Genomic DNA, 17,484 nt, shown 5'->3' on the forward strand with positions numbered 1-17,484 from the left:
CCAGAGGCTTCTGAGAATTGCCTGCTTGTACATAGAACTGTACAATCAGGTAATTGAGAGCCAATGCCCAGCAGGATTCTGGTAAATGTTATCCATGGCCGATACAGGAACAGAACCCTGAAGAGGACACACCACGACCACCAACCCCCGCCCCGCCCCTCCCCCCACCCCCCCACCTCCCCGAAATCACCCAAGGCTACATCAGACCCTTACTCATGATCTAAATCAATGCCCTCAGCAGCTGTAGAAGATGAGGTCAGCTTAAGCGCAGCCCACAGACAGGCAACTGCACAAATCTTTATGGGAAGGGCATCGGCGCCATGCTCTCCCACCCACCCACGCACACAACCTGTCTCCTAGGTTTACTGGACATGCCCGACAGAAGATGTGGATTCCTTTGAGATGGAATTCTATGAGCTCGTTACCACCCCGCCTAACAACGTGCGGAGCGAGCTCTGTGGACAGATTCGGGACATCATGCAGCAGAACTTGGAGTTGCACAACCTGACCCCCAACACCGAGTATTTGTTTAAGGTTAGAGCCATCAACGATAACGGTCCCGGGCAGTGGAGTGACATCTGCAAGGTACTATGTATATTCACGTCTTAGGCGGAATGTTTTGTTTGTTTATTGTTTGGACATCTTGATTTTTTTTTTCATTTTTATTGGGAGGGGCCCACATGTGCACACATGCCCACATGTGTGCCCACACAGGTATGCTGTGATATAAACATGGACATCAGGAGAAAACAACTGGCAAGAGTCCTTTTTTTTTTTTTTTTTTTTTTTTTGTCCTCTCTCCTGGGGGTGGGGTCAAACTGAGGTCCTTGGGCTTCTTATCAAGAGCCTTTACCAGCAGAGCCATTTCTCTGGCCCATCAGATAGGAATGCCTTAACAGAGCCCGCCCTCCCTGGCGGAGAAACTCTGGATGTTCATGTAAGAGGATGCTTTCTCCTTGACCAGGCTTGGCTCCTTGGAGCCCAGAGCCTTTTTTTTTTTCCTGTTTTCCCCCATGAGCCCTCTGTCCTTGGTGGGGATACAATGGATCCTAGGGTGAGAGAATGCTTTTTCCCTAGATTTCTAGCTTCAGCTTGGCTACAAAGACCAGCAGAGAACTCTGCCTCTGAGTCCAGAAAGCTAGTTAACTGCTCAGCTCCACCAACCTTGGTGGCCAGGTCTCAGGGACATAGGTTCTGCTGAACTCAAAAACCACTTGTTCTAGGTTTTATGGTAGAACACAGAAATTCGGAGTAAAACCAAGCATAAGCCCTCCTCCTCTGTAGTCAGGGGCTAGTAAACATGCTATTGTTGAATAAGAATGTCAGAGGAGTAAGAAACAATTAGAGTGCAAAAACAAACTCCACGGGAGTGCTGCACCCCACGAAGACCGAGGTGTGAAATTTAGCAAAGAGGAAGGACAGACAGTTAAATGAGAATTTCTTGAGGAAAGTAAATAAAACTTGTGGTACAAAAACATCTCATGTAGCACTTAAAGCATTTATACTAAAATTTATACTAAAAATATTTTTGGTTTATCTGGGAGTTTAAGAAAAACAAACAAACAAAAAAAAACAAGAAACCAGACACTGAGCAGGTAGGTGAGCTCCATACAGCAAAGAAACAAACGTCATCTTTGTAATGGAGGGCTGATGCTTCTCCCAATTCCCAAGTGACAGCACATCCATGAATGCCACTGCACTGATATTAAGATACAGGGGCTGTCAAGGGCCTTCTTACTACTTAAGTGTGAAGGTGCTCTTTGGAATTTAGAGGTTCTTTAAAAGTGAAAAGGCTCGGTCCATTCATTTAGGGTTTGGAAGAAGGGGGGATGGACGGATGCCTTGAGAGCCTTCTAGGACACACCTAGAAGACACGTCTGTATAATCTGATGTCCATAGAAACTAGAAAGTTATCACCTGCCCCTCCCTTCCCTACATCCCCTCTTGCCCCCTCCTTTCCCCTTTCCATTCCCCTCCTCTTCCTTCTCATTCCCCTCTACTACTCCTTCTTCCCTCTCTTCCCCTTCCCTTCCCTCCCCTCCCCTCCTCTGCCTTCCCCTCCCCTCCTCTTCCTTCTTCCCCTCTCCCCTCTTCCCTCCCCTCTCTTCTCCTCCTCTCCTGTCTGCTTCTCTCTCACTCAGCCTCATTTTAGTTGCCCTCAGTTTCTGCTTTGGATAATCTGGGTCCGCGCTCTCAGTACTCAGCAGTCTGGTTCATCTCACCTCAGCAATTTGGTCGGACATTGAAGGGAGGGAATCTGATCGATTGTTCCCTCCAATAATGGTGGAGAATGGGAAGGAAGGGCAGGGCCGGGTTATGCTATCAGGGAGCAAGCCCTCAGAATGGGGCTATTCCTATCACCTCCTGGCAGCGTCACACACCTCCCTCCCCACCCCACAGATGCCAAACGCTTGTGTGATGAGAAAGCCTGCCTGGCCGCTGTTCCAGCTGTCCCTCTGCCAGCCTCACAGCCTATTAGTTAGTTGCCACAGGGACCATCTCGCTCCAGAGCGCTGAAGCCTGTTGCTACATTTTGTACTCTGTGATCTCAACTATGGATTTTTCTCTTTAATCTGACCCCATCTGCCTTCTCAGCTTTTAGAATCCCTCAGAAATGCGGTACCCATGAAGGACACCCAGTAGTTACTTGTTTTGTTTTTCTTTTTTTCTAATGAGTCATCTGTCATCTCTAGATGTGAGGATTGGGGTTGGATGGAGAGCTCGAGGCATGCCATCAGTCTGCCATCTTACCCTCTTGGGTCCCCTCATCTCTCTCACACTATGACCTCCTAGCAAACAAAATTCTTGCCTAATTCATCTTTCTTTCTCCTGCGGTGCTTACCAAAGCAGTTTGCACACAGCAGCGTCTTAACGGTTATTGAACGAATACATGAGTAAAATTGTAACCAAACAAATGAATATATGAGTGAAGTCTAAATTAAGGAGTGAAGAAATAAATTGATAAATAAAATTAATAATCGCAAAGTATCATAAGCTGCCTGAAAGCTGAATGTTTTATACAGTCAGTCAAGAAATAACATTCCCCTAAAATTGTCTTTACACGATTAATTTGCCCGCTATGAAAGACAGGGCAGTGCAGTCCCGTGTCTTTGCTTTTTCGCACAATATCTAAATGAGCAGAACCCTAATTAATGAGGTTTTCTGGAAGCTTCATTTTTATCTGACTCAAGGAGCTACAGTATAGATTTTTCCTTCGGAAGTAATTCTTCCTCCAGTCTCTGTGGTTCTATTAGCATTCCAGAGGAAACACTGGCTTCCTTAACATTTGTCATGATTTGCATAAGTAAAGGCTTCAACGGCAAATGAAAATAAGACGGTGTGTTTGAATGACATTTATAAAGCTTCATAAAAGTAATGGCTTTAGCTCTTTCCTATAAAATCGAATTTTTTCCCTTTGGCACTGATGCTGTGCATATTTCTGAAAGGTTTCACTTGAATGCTGCAACGCGGCGGCATAATCATTTCTTATCCAAACCACCATGCTTCGATCACATGTACTTTTATAAAAGATGTGAAATAAAACCTTTTATACTTGATTTGCATAGTCTAAAACTTGTTGAATGTTTTTTTTTAAAAGAAATTTTCCTTGGCACATAATAAATGCAACAAGAAAGTCAGCTATCCAACACTTTAAAGGTCCCATTTGAAGGTCAATTCTGTGTCAGACACTGCACATCCGTTATCACTGAATCATCCTGGATTCTCAGAGTTAAGCTCAAAGGGAGAAAATGAAGGCGGTGGGGCTGAGTTGAACCTAGGTCTGTATTCAAAGCCAGAGCTCTAGTGTTCTGGACCATAACCAGGAGAAGTGAGCTCAGCCCTGGAGACAGCACCTGACTCTAGGGTGGGGGTGGGGGGATGCTATTAGAGCAGAGAGAGCTTTTGGGTGGGGGGGGCGTGGATCCATAGTTGTTTCTGGGACAGAATTATGTATTGAAAAGCGCTTCGGATTTGGACTCTCGTGTCTGGGTCCAATTCCAACAACTCCATGGCATTGTATACTGTGTTTGGTCTCTTTATAGTTCATGGTCTCCACCTCAAAGCCTCTATCATCAAACAGCCTAATAGTCCCTTTTGAAAGGACAGATAAATGTCTCTTAGGCAACCGAGTGTCGTTGGTCATCCTTTCTCCTCCTGATCTTCCCATGGTCCTCAGTATACCCACTAACCACATACCGCTCCTCACTGTCACGCCCTTTCTTGGCTGGCTGGCTCCCCCACGCACTTTAAATCCTCATTGACCTAACTGCCCATCTTGGCATGGGTTTCCTTTGGCTGCTATGACAAGTTAGTGGCTAAATGGTACAACTCATTACATTTCCTGCAGCTCAGAAATACAAAAATGGTTCTCGCTGGCGAAATCAATGGCCTGACCAGTGTCTGGATCCTTCTGTGGAGGGGTTTCTGAGGAAGAATCCACTGCTCGCCTTTTACTGGGCCACTCACATTTCTTATCTCGTGTGCCTTTCCTCCAACTTCAAAACATCAACTTCCCACTGGGCCTTTCCTCCACTGCCAGCCCTTTCCTCAGCCTCCCTTCTGCCTCTGCCTCCCATCTGAAGGGCCTTCGTGATACCACTGATCCCGTGATGACAGGAAGATTTCCTGTCCCCTGGCAGCTAATTTAATTGCCCTAAGGTAGAACACTGACGTCCCAGCGATCAGACAAGGACATCTGTGAGGGCCCAATGATCTGCCACTCTAATCTGTAAATTGAATTACTACTAAATTATATCAGATTTAGAGGCAAAGCCCCAAGCCTGGCAATACTCACTAACTGATGCGTTTCTCAGTCTTTAGAGCCATTCAGAGAATGCTCGAATCATCCATGTTCCAAGACATTCTCAAAGTCTTTCTCAGACTGCTGGCCCCTCAATATCTATGGCTTTGGTCACCCTGGGTCTCTGCAGGTCCCTCTCCACAGCCTGTGCTGCAGCTGGGGCTCGGACTCAAAACATGGCGGCCTCTCTACCACTAAGCCTTGACTTTTCCTCTCCCCAGACTGTCATACATCTTACTCAGGGTTGAGATTGAAGAGCAGCCTGTGTGACCGGCACTATTTCCCCCTCAGGACCGACACCCCCTCTCTAGACACTGGCCATGGGGCCCTGAAATGAAGCAATACACGATTTGCATTCTCTGCGTCCTTAGGGTTTAGATTTCCCAAAGAATTCTGAAATATTGCTCTAAGTAAAATGCTTCCAATCCTTCCCTACCTGCCCTGCAGCCGGAAAAAAATGACATCTGGGAACAAGTATAACTCACGCTTAAACTGGACCTGGCCTAAGCCTAAGTCATACCTGTGTTTCACCTTTACGTGCACAACGTGTGTCTAATCACATACCTCTACCATCTGCACTGACCTTTACAAGGACCTTGCTTGGTTTTTATGTTCCAGTTTGTGACATCTCTTCCAAGAAGGACTTGCTTGTATCTCTTTGCTTTTGTGTGCTCTCACAAGATATGTACTGATGTTTGCTATGTGGCACTAATCTACACAAGTTGCATTGTGTTAATCTCACACACACACACACACACACACACACACACACACACCTCCGCCGTCTTTTTTTTTTTTTTTCTTTCTCAAAACACTGTGTTTGAATGATCCACCTACATTAGTGGTTCTCAGCCTTCCTAATGTCGCGGCCCTTTAACCCAGTTCCTCTTGCTGTGTGCTATCTCCCAACCGTAAAACTGTTTTTGTTGCTGCTTCCTAACTGTAATTTTGCTACTGCTATGAATCATAATGTAATTATCTGTTTTCTGATGGTCTTAGGTGACTCCTGTGAAAGGGTCACTTGGCCCCTAAAGGGATCACAACCCACAGGTTGAGAAACGCTGCTGAAATCTACATCATTATGGGCATTTTGTCCCTGAATTTCTGGTGTTCTGGCATGCTTCACAGCACGCTTGTGTTTCTTGCATGTCACCTGTCTACTCAATGTGGACATACACCTTACCTCCAATAATGCTATGGTCCACAAGCCCGTGACAATTTGTGAGTGGCTTGGATGAAGGAGAGAGAAGCCTGTTTTTTAGGATCCCGAGTGTGGGATTGGAATGGTCTTGTGAGAGAACAGGTGAGGCTAATCCACTAGAAGACCGACCACCTCGTGCAGGAGCTTGATTGTTGCCAGCCATTTGGAGGTATAAAAGTCTCTCTGGTTCTGTGTGAGTTGGGCAGAGCAGCACTAACAAGTTGCTATAGATTGGGAGCTTAGACAAACCGTGACACTGCCTGCCAGTCTTTCTCAGGGTGCTCCTGGGTGGTCTCTCCCCATACGTCCCTAAGGCCTACATTCAAACTTCCTCCTAAAAGAACAGCAGTCAGGGGCTGGAGAGATAGCTCAGTGGTTAAGGGCACTGACTGCTCTTCCGGAGGTCATGAGTTCAATTCCCAGCAACCACATGGTGGCTGACAGCCATCTATGATGTGATCTGATGCCCTCTTCTGGCCCACAGAGTACATGCAGGCAGAGTACTGTATACATAATAATAAATAAACAAATCTTTAAAAAAAAAGAACAGCATCCAGGTTGGATCACAGATGCCCCTGAGGGCCTCATAGTAACTTCATCATGTCTTTAAAGGCTCCATCCCCCAGCAGAATCAGACCTAAGAGTAGGACTACAACATAAGAATTTTTGAGGGACAATATATATATATATATTACACCGTGCATTTGCTTCTTGCATGACTGAAATTTCTGAAATTTCTGGAATGGGTAATGTACTTGCTTTGGCCACACTCATGAACACTTCCATAAGAAAGAGAGAGACCTCATATCCTAAATTTCACTTGCATTTACCAAGATCTGTCTTCTGTTTCCCTACCTGATAGCTATGTCATCTCACTTTATTTTTCTACATTCTACTCCAAATGCTTATTCCCTTCCAGGATTCCGCCTGCAGGTGGCCTGTCAGCACCCTCTGCCCACTACTGCACACCCCACCCCTGTGCCTGGCGTAGTGGCTCATGGGATAGCATATATTCCAGATGAGGTTTTAGACAGTGCTGGTATCTCCACTCTTCTGATATTTGTCTACCGCCTTTGTTCACAGTCCATGAAACGGCAGAAGTCTTGAACTTTGAAATAATCAAAATCTTGACTGTTTTTCCTTACCGTTTGACCTTTTGGGGTTCTGTTTAAAAAGTCCCTGCCTTGACTTAGATCCCAAGATAATCTACATATTCTTTTATTAAATGCATAGCTTCACCTTTCGAGTTTTACCCATACAGAGTCTACCTGTGAGTGTAATGCAGAGGGCAGATGCTTCTGCTCTGTGACAATTGAGCCCATTACCCAGTGTGATGTGCTAGGACTGCCTTGAGTCCAGAGAGTAGAGTCAGGGTGCTCCTTTAAGCTTCTATTCACTTCCCATACATTTAAGGGTCACTCCTGCATCCCCTGTTAGGTTTTAGAACTGTGCTTTCTGCTTTGACCAAAAATAAAAAATAAAAAAAATAAAAATAAAAAAAAAAGGTTTTAGCCAAAACAGGGCTGTATTCAAAGTAAAGGTAATATATATATATATATATATATATATATATATATATATATATATATATATATATATATAGACACACATAGGCACTGAAGGCCCGTTTTGTGGTTTATCTTATTTTATTTTTTAATTCTGAACAGAATTGCATTAGAAAGCCACTGAGAAATTAATTGGAAGGCAACAGATACATTTGCAGTATAGCTGAACCTTTATTCAGACTGCTTTATGAGGCTTTCTAGGGTCTTCAGCCTCGTGCTCCTGGGTAAACTACATAGAGCCTAGGGACCGAATGAGCAGCATGGAGATTGCACTTAATACTGTATCATCTGTGATAAGTTTGCTTTGAATTTAGATGTATAATCCCCCAGTAAGCCAGTGATTACAGGAAATAATAGCCAAACCGGTTTGCTTATTGTAGCGCTTTACCATGCATATGTATATCAAAATATATTGTGCCCTTTAACTGTAACTAGGAAAACAAAAAAAATGGAATAGTGCACAAACCTTGATATTATGACTATTCACTTTATATTGTAGCGTATCCCTAATAGATGGCTGGTTCAGAAGAGAAAACTTTTCTCTATAGATAAATCTGAATCCCAGCAAGTCTTTAAAGACTCTATTGTTCTGTGAGTCTCTTGGTTTTAGCCTGTTTTTCCAGGCATATAATCTTATCATTTATAAGTAATGGTGATTTTATCTCTTCCCTCACAGTCTCTGAGTTTATATTTCGTTTTCTTTCCTAATCACTTTAGCGAGAGCCTTGAGTCATGCATAAAATGGCAGGAGTAGACACACTCGTCATTTGCTGATACTAAACTTTCTCCGTTGTCCTGCTGGTTTTTATTTGATGTTTAGGGTCATTGCCTTTTGCTTATGAAATGACCTCCAACTTCCAGGCTTCTGAGAGCTTTGGCATAGAGAATGATATTTGCATTATTTAATATAATAGCATAAATTCTATCCTCTAGGTCTTATCAATGAAGTAAATTATGACTGGGCTTTTTTGTTGTTGGTGGTGGTGGTTTGGTTTGGTTACAGTGCCAGAAATTAGACCTAGGACCTGGCACATCCTAAACATCATCCCCAGTTCACCGTGGTGGTGGCCTTTTCTGACTTTAGACTCTCTTACCTTCATGAAACAAGCCCTTGTTTATCACTGTGCATTGCTTTACCATGCTGTTCTAACAGCTATTTCCGTTACCTGATAGCATCTATGGTCATAAGGAAGCTGGGGGCATCACTGTGTGCCCACGTTGTTTTTACCTGATTGTAGAATCAATAATTCAAACCCAGCTTCCGGGAGTTGCAGAGCCTTCGTTCTCCATCACGCAGCTTCGGCGCGATTGTCTTGGAGAGGAACTGAGTTGGACTCCTGGGACAAGGGAGGGGGCGCCAACTGTCATTTCGAGTTTACGTTTCATCTTCCCTTCCTGTTTCTTCTGTCCTGTGTTCTGCTGGCTCCTCTTGTTTGTAAACACTCCTTAGCCACCTCGGTCCCACTGCATTACACAGTCGTTGGCTTTGACGATCCTTACTAAAGTTTGAGACAGAAACTTTAAAGTGTGGATTTTTAAATGCAGTTCCAAACCCCAGAACTCACAGTACCACTAGGCCTTGTTCACTACCCAAGTGGCTCCCTGTGCCTCTTACACTTTTTTTTATTTCATCTTTATCAGGATTGTATCTTTGTAGCATCTCTATCTTTTTCCCAAATACAAATATAAAAGATTAAAAACCTTATCATAGAGAATTTGTGCTTCATATAAACATCCCTCCTCATCAATCTATCCCAGTCCCACCCCACTTATTCATGTGTCACATGTCCTCATTTGTATGGGCAGTGGAATCTTCCATCCCAACTTTAGCCCTAAATACCTCTTCAGCAAGTGTGCATTAGGGAATAGTGATGTTACCAGGTCAGAGACATGGACAGGCCTGCCACCTCTAAGGTAAGTCACAGGGAGCTGCAATGAAGCTGGGTCTGTGAGGTTTCTAAGGTCCTGCTTAGCTCTGCTGCCCAGCACAGTCTGCCTTTGGTGTGGTTGTGATTCATCACACCAACGTTTCCTGTCTGTATAAAAAGGGGGAACGGGAGTGGGCAACTTACAAAATTATGCTCAATCCATCTTTCACGCATATTTCTAAGAATCTTCTCTTTATTTTAGCCAACATTGAGACTACAGAGATTTAAGATAAACAAAGCCTGTCATTTCCCCCGACACCCTAAACCGGTCACTTCAAGTTTAGTAAAGAAACCAAACTCATTAGCTGAAACTTACAACTGGTAAGAGATGGGAAAGAAACAAATTTCCAGGGCTAGGGACGTTCTACAGTAAAGGCCATTTGGAGTCTAGTTTACCATGCTTGTCCACACTCAATGATATGAACTGCCTTGAAGGAGGCAGAACCTGATGTGTAGAATTGCAGTGTCAGCACGTAACAGCTGGAGGGCGCTGTGGAAGACCTGTGGTACCCTGAGCATGGAGCTCTTCATCTCTAAGGAAGGGCTGACCATGCACACTTTCCATGGTGGTCATGGGCTGTTAATGGGATAGTGTGCGGAGTCGGCCCGTGCTCCGGGAGCCGCTGTCCCCCTGCAGCTTGTCCCATGCACTCTCTGCTTCTCGTTGCAGGTGGTGACACCAGATGGGCGTGGAAAGACCCGAGCTAAGTGGGGGCTGCTAAAGAACATCCAGTCGGCCCTGCAGAAGCGCTTCTGAGCCTTTGAGCGCCCCTCACAACTCTGCTGCTCATAGACACAGCTATATGCATCTGTATGTATTTTTTTTTTCCTCACCACATTCTTCAAGGAGGTTGTAGATGAACGCTTCCGGGACCTCTGGGCTTTCCAAAAGGAGTCTCCTAAAAGCCAATAAAAGGAAATGTCTGACATCATAACCTGCTGTGATTGGTTCATTGTGATGAAACTAAGAGACAAAGGAACACACCTGTAAGTCTGTATCGGCTCAGGTTCAGCCCTGGGCTCAGAATTCTGTGCTGCTATGTGTGGAGCAAAGGGCGTGCACCTGGGTGGTAGTGAGTGTTCTGTCTAGAAGCAGGATCCCCGGGTATTCGTTCAAGTGCTGCCTAGCTAACCCTGGGTGTCTGAGCAAGCCACTGATTGATGGGGCCATGCTTTCCCTCCACATGTAATCCATCTCAATATTGAGTAGCCAACATGATGAGGATGTTCTTCCTAATTATCGGGCCCATGTCTTTCCACAGCTTTTACCCACGGTCTGAAGTCCACCTCTGGCCCATAAAGATTAGCCCTCCTCTTCTCACTCCTCTGTACCCCAGAGGCAAAGCAGAAGCAGCAGACTTTCTGGTACACATTATAAGAATGGGGGACCCTGGGGAGCTTTGTTGTGATCCCATCTCTGTAAATGATGGGTCGGATCCACCATCAAATTTGGTACGATCATATATATAATCGTTTCTTTGAAAAGTTTCAGAATGGTCGTTAGCATGGAAAGCAAATTAAATGACATGTCAGCAGGGATTCTACCCCTGATAAACGCAAGTGAAATTAAACTTTTAAAAAAAATGAACTGTATGAATTTCACATTATAATGGTCACATCTACTCATGCACCAACAAGGACCAGGCTGCAATTAAAGAGCCCAGACATCCCCAAGGCTGCCTCTCTAGAAACCACGTGACTTGCCTGAAGGGACTAATGAAGCCAAGGTCTCTGAGAAGCTATCAAACCAGGAAGCCGAGTCTTCTGAAATCAAGCATTGTGTCTAGAGAAGAGCCACGCTCTTGCCCATTCCTTGGTCCTTGAGGCTATGAAAATGGAAATTCCCCTCTGAGGACCATGCTTGAGGTATAAACATTGTACGTTTTCAAACTGTGTGTCCTAAATATAGGGGAGAGATTGGTAAATAAACATTTACAAATATACACCACCATGTTGCACTATCTTCTTCCTGTAGTACCACATTTCACCATCCCTGGAAGCTTTTCTTTAGAGGAAAGGGGGCGTGTGCCTCGAGGAAAAGGACTGGGTAGCAGAGCACACATGAAAATGTGGCAGAACAGCTAGTATTTGGGTTTTCTTGCTTGTTCCTTAAACACACCCACACATACATACACACACACACACACACACACACACACACACATACACACACACACACACATACACACACACAAGATCCATTCCAAATTCATCCTCTGCCTTGGTATGTCTATAAGGAGATCAGGGCTGGTGGAGGGGAGGGGCTATGAGAACGTGGCACTGAATTAAACAGATCCAGCCACCCACCCTACAGATCTCTTAACCGAATGGGTGGGACAGACCAAGTGAATAAAAGTACAGGCACACTCACTCATTATGATCATTTCTAGTTCAACCTATTTGTCCACAAATTTCAGGAATTCCTCATTTTTAATAGCTGAGTGGTATTCCATAGTGTAAATGTACCACGGTTTCTTTATCCATTCTTCTACTGAGGGACACTTAGGCTGTTTCCATGTTCTAGCTATTATGAATAAGGCTGCTATGAACATGGTTGAGCATATGTCTCTGTTGTGTGGTAGAGCATTTTCTGGGTATATTCCAAGGAGTGGAATAGCTGGGTCTTGAAGAAGCCCTATTCCCTTTTTTTTTTAAGAAAGCGCCAGATAGAGTTCACCCAGAAGCAGAAAGAGTGAAATGGTATATATACTCACTTATATCTGGACACTAGCCCAAGGGGCATGTCCCATGAAAGTCTTCACTTTCGAAGAAAGTAGGTCAGAGGGGACGTCATCCTATTGGGACTTTAGGTGAGAGAAGCATGGGAGAATGGGGAAATAGAAGGATCCAGAGGGTCCTAGAAACCTACAAGAAGAACATTATGATGGGCGGATCTGGGCCCAGGGGTCCTGCTCAAACTATGGCACCAGCCAAGGACAATATGTGCAGAAAACTTCGAATTCCTACTCAGATCTAGCTAAGGGACAGGACATTCTCCACAGCTGAGTGGAGAGTGGGGACTGACTTTCACATGAACTCTAGTGCCCCATATTTGACCACGTCCCTTGGATGAGGAGGCCTGGTGGCACTCAGAGGAAGGCTAGCAGGCTACCAAGAAGAGACTTGATACCCTATGAGCATACACAGGGGGAGGAGGTCCCCCTCAGTCACAGTCATAGGGGAGGGGATGAGGGGGAAAGCAGGAGGGAGGGAGGAATGGGAGGATACAAGGGATGGGATAACAATTGAGATGTCATATGAATAAATTAATAAAAAAAATTTTTAATAAGTACAGGCACACAGTTGATTAGAAACAACTGGAAGCCCTAGGAAAGGAAGAGGCGGGGCCTTGGGAAGTGTAAACTCCCTGTCAGGGCGTCTCCTGAAAAGAAGCCGAAGCCACCACCTCAAGACTTAGAAGGAGCCAGCCAGGTATGAGCAAAGGAGAAACACATTCTGCACAGCTAAGTGTCCAGGCCTTGAAAGCTGCATATTGGGAACATGGGCACAGTGGGGAGCTGGAGTGCAGGGGCACAGGTAAAGGATCCCTGCGGGGCCTAAGAGCATCTGGGCCATGAGTGCCTCGGAAGCCAGGAGAACAGGTGTACAAATAAGGCACCATTCCGCCCCACTCGTGGTTTTGTTAGTGTTGCTTCCACTTTCGTGGGAAATGGATTGTGGGACTAAGGAAGCGGGCGAGAGGGTTGCCTGCAGTTTCCTGACCTGGGCAGGGATTTCAGGTGGAACAGCAGTTCTCCTGAGCAGTGGGGCTCACAAGGGTGGGCAGGGGTGAGGTTAAGCACGGGTGGATTGACACATCCAGATGGAAAACGGAAAATTCCCAGAAGCTGTGCTTCGGGCAAATTAAAGTATGACACAAACGCTTAGGGGCAAGCATAGAGAAACCGACAGAAGAACTGTTGGATTGACTATCAACTGAGTCAGGACAGCAGCATCTGCTTCCCCTACCACCAGCACGCTAGTTAATTTTAAGAAAGAATATGGATAATTGGTTGTGGGCACTGGAGGACAGACTACAGAAAGGGGAACACTGAAGAAATAAAACAGTGACAATCCCACTGACAACCCTGACGGTCAGGGGACAAATGAGAGTATCAGAGTCAGACCCTCGACTCTGGTTCTGCACTAAGACTCAGCTCTCTGGGAACAGCTTACTACCCAGCTGTCACAGGTGTGTCTTAGAGGCTTCCGTGGGGGCTGGTGCCATAGTGCCAGGGACAGAGGGACACAGTGAAGGCTGACCACAGTAGTCACATTCTCACTCACCGTTGCCTTCCACCCTGATGTCATACCAAAAACAAAGAAAAACAAAAACAGTATGTGAGAAAACAGAGAGAATCTCTTTCCCTCTCCTACAGACATTTTTGTCCTTCATAGAAAACCCTAGAACGTTGTCTGGCAAAGGAAAAAATGTCACCTGTATTGGGTGCAGCCCTAGTGTCACCAGATGGTATACCAAGGTAGCTTTTGGGCCAAGAATCAACAGCTCAAAAATTGCCATTAGGCAGGACTAGAGAGAGCCAAAACCGGGGGGGGGGGGGGGGGCTGTGAACACTAGCTTGGGAGATAGTCCTGTGCCTTCTAGAACACCAGTGACACAGAAGTGTTCGGAATGCAGCGAGGCTCTGGAAACACTGCAGAGCTCAGCTCTTCTCTTCAGGCTGTGTCTAAAGCACAAGACAGCAGGCTACCTGGAAAGCAATGCTTGGGCCTGACTTCACCTCAGTCTCAAATCCAGAGGAGTCCCACCGTCACTTACAGAGTCTTTGTGCAGAAGCCCAGGCCCTGGTCAGATTCTGAAAACCCGGAAGCAGGGGACGGCGCTGACGGGATGTGGCTCCTGGTGGTGTCAAGACCAGAGCTAGCATTTGAAGACAGCGGAGCAACTGAGTGTGGAGGACAGTGCCTCCCAGAGAGGTACAAGACAGGAGGCAGGCTAGAGGGGAAGCCGGCCGTCAGGGACGCTCCGTGGCCTGAGTTGTCTACCCTTCATTTGCTTACCTCAAACCGCCTCGTCTCTCTGAGGCATTGGAGATGGTGATAGGGAGGTTCACAGAAAAACGGTGCTTTCGTTTACACCTCCCCCCCCCCCCCGCTGCCGCCATCATTCACGAAGCTGTTCCTCTCCCAAATGAACTGATAGGAGAACTTCAGAATCTACTCAGCATAAGCCGAGGGGCCTATGTTTAACCTGTGAGAAAAGAAGAGGGACCATGACGGGGGCAACGGGGGGCCCAGCAGAGGCACACGCTCGAGGCAAGAAGGTGCTGTGACCTCAAAGCGGTGAAAACCTTGCTGCCCCTGAAAAATCCCTGTTCTGTCACACACACACGTGGATTCCTAGGCAAGCAAGTTGTCAGCACCGGCCCCTCTTCCCTACAGGAAATGCATTCTGGGAGTCCGTGAGCATCCGTACACACACACATAACACACAGAAACACAGGCATGACCTTGTACACACATGCCAGCACCCACACCTGCAGTCCCTGCTCCTGGATCATTCTGATACCCACCAAGGGAGGCACCACTGGCAGTTAAAAGCGCAGGCTGGCATGGTGCAGACAGCAGTAAAGTTTCCCATCCTTGCTTCCAAGCCGTCCATCAGGCTGCTCTGGCTTCTTTGCCAGCAAACACCCAGAAGCTGTGCTATGTAGATGTTCTGGGCAAATCATTAACTAACTCTAAGGGAAGATACAATCTGGAGAGATGCCCAAGAGGTATGTGGTAATGCCAAGCCTAACCCTGCCCCCAGAAACTAGAGTTGTTCTGGCTGAGTTGAAGGAGTTGGCCAAATAGGTTCAAAGCAGAGTTGAGATGCTATGGATCTGCACGGCTTCACCAGGAGCTACAACTTCCACATTTTCCTTCATGGAAAAAAAATTTTTTGTTTGCCTCGGAAATAATGCTTCCTCTATAAAACTGCGGCTGTTTGGAGGCTTATTTCTTTAAGTTTTTTTCTTCTCAGAAAGCCATAATAAAGAGCGTCTTTCATCTTAATAAAGTCAGACACTGGAAGATTTTCTCTAAGAACTAAAGTAGACAACAAATTCACTCAATAAAAACTAAGCCAGCATAGCACCAGCCTGGCCCAAGTGGGCCTGCCCCTCCCACGCCATGGGCTGATATTAAGAAAATGGTGGAAGAAAAAACTGAGGCTCACTCTTTATGGCTTGGGTGTGGGGGGTGTGGCCTATACAAGAATGAAACATCTTTAGGGTCACAAAAAAGGAGTTAGGGGAGCAAAGAGAAGTGGGTTAAGAATAGACCAGAGAGGCACTCGGGGACTCAAATGTCAGATACATAAATGAGACACGAGGGCTCTGGTGACCACATTGTGGGGGTCCAAGTAAAGGATTTTGAGTTTATCTCATGATTAATGAGGATCAGAAAGTGAGAACAGAACTAGAAATGAGTAATAGAAGTAAAAAGTGGTACCTGGTATTTAACCGTGGTCCGCCCACTGCACCAAGCAGTTTACAAATGCTGACTCCTCCAATAAACACGACTATCCCATGAGGTGGGCGCTATTGTCTCTGTTTTACTAGTGAGGAAACTGAGGTAGAGGCACAGAGATGCTGAGTGAAAGCCCAGCCTTGATCCCAGAGCTTGTGATGGGTGAAGGTGGCAGCTTGCCTTCAGCCTGTCTCATAGCCGAGATGAGGAAGCTCACAGATGCCAGAGACACACAGAGGAAGGGGATGCAGGCTCTGCTGATGAGACCTGATAGGCTGTGCTCAGCCAGTGGGGGAGCGGAACCCCTCCCTGTCAGAGGTCTAGTGGAGAGGAATAGGACAAAAGAGGGAGGAAAGGTGGGAACGGGAAGATAGGAGCAAGGGGCTAACGATCATGATGTAATGTGAACAAATTATAATAACTTTTTTTAAAAGAAAAGAAAGAAAGAAAGTCAAAGCCTAAAGCAACTCAGGCAAGAGGCAGAGGGGAACCATTCTGTTCCCAATCCTGCATCAGGACCAACCCCACAGTCTAGTCCTCATTTGAGGCTTGGGGGTTATAGCAGGGGTTCTGGTAAGTGCAAAATGTGGTCCCTTCCCCCTTATTGTATTAGAATTAGACAGTCAGCTAAAACACTGGGTTTCTCGGAGCAATGTGCTAGGTTTAACGTACTATGTGGCTGCTCAGGACATCAATGGGGAAAATTTCCTCACAATCAGGAATGAAGCCAGATTAGCCTCTGTAGCCCAACTCTACCCTTTCTGCATGCTGTGGCCCTGCCTTTCTGGATGCTGTGGCCCTGCCTTTCTGGATGCTGTGGCTCTGCCTTTCTGCATGCTGTGGCCCTTCCTCTCTCCTTTTCTCTCCCCCTCCTTCCCTATTGCTGTCTCAGCAATCACAAGTTTGGGTGTCCATTCCTGACAAGAAGAGTAAAGAAGTGTCCCGAGTCAGGCACTCAATACCTCTGTGCCCAGCTTAAAGCAAGTCCCAGGTTGGCTGAGGGTAGACACAAACAGCCATGGTTTATAAACAGGCAAGCGTCACCTTCTCTTAGAACAAGAGTACTGAAGGAGGCTTAAAGGTAAAACCACATCTGTTGTGGTGGGAGACCTCACCTTAATGCCTAGTGGGTTGGCCTCGCCTACAGAAGCAAGCTTTTCTTTCTCAGGTCTACAGAAGCAGCCAGGATGGCAAGAAGAATTTCTGGTACATTTGCACAATTTCCCAGAAGGGTTCTTCGTTTGACTGTCACCCGGAAGAAGCCGCGAAGTCAAGTGTGCCCTCCCATGTCCCCTTCTCTCCTACTCCCTGTGGGATACTGTCATGGTTCTTATGCATTCTGGGTCTTGGGTGTGGCTCTGTGAAAGAGGACAGGAAACCCCATTTGGAAGGAGAGTCTCGTCCTCTGGTCAAGGCTGAGGAAGGAGTGCAGAACCATCGAGGATTGCTGTAGTTCTCTCCAAGACTCTGGGGGAAATGGCAAACCCCAGAGATACACATGGACACAGCTTGATC

General features: G+C 46.1%; 1 protein-coding gene and 1 long non-coding RNA gene across 4 annotated transcripts in view; one reads left to right on the plus strand and one right to left on the minus strand.

Moving 5' to 3' along the window:
- TRIM42 (tripartite motif containing 42) overlaps positions 1-10,414 on the plus strand; it is a 21,346-nt gene extending 10,932 nt beyond the window's left edge. For both annotated transcript variants that reach the window (XM_084752202.1, XM_084752203.1), the window contains exons 4-5: positions 361-585; positions 10,166-10,414. In XM_084752202.1, coding sequence (XP_084608328.1) covers positions 361-585; positions 10,166-10,252 — 312 coding nt within the window. In that variant the 3' untranslated portion in view covers positions 10,253-10,414. The remainder of the gene's footprint in view (positions 1-360; positions 586-10,165) is intronic.
- Positions 10,263-14,037, minus strand: LOC311580556. Of its 2 annotated transcripts, none has more exons than XR_014773507.1 (3): positions 13,934-14,037; positions 11,200-11,394; positions 10,263-10,394 (listed from the first exon to the last, which is right to left on the minus strand). It is a non-coding gene; the product is annotated as an uncharacterized lncRNA (long non-coding RNA). The 2 variants fall into 2 exon arrangements; XR_014773508.1 differs by lacking the exon at positions 13,934-14,037 and adding an exon at positions 12,210-12,291.
- Between the last annotated feature and the right edge of the window lie 3,447 nt (positions 14,038-17,484).

This window comes from Acomys minous, assembly GCF_964271855.1.
Source record: "Acomys minous genome assembly, chromosome: 13".
In the NCBI taxonomy this organism is placed as follows: Eukaryota; Metazoa; Chordata; class Mammalia; order Rodentia; family Muridae; genus Acomys; species Acomys minous.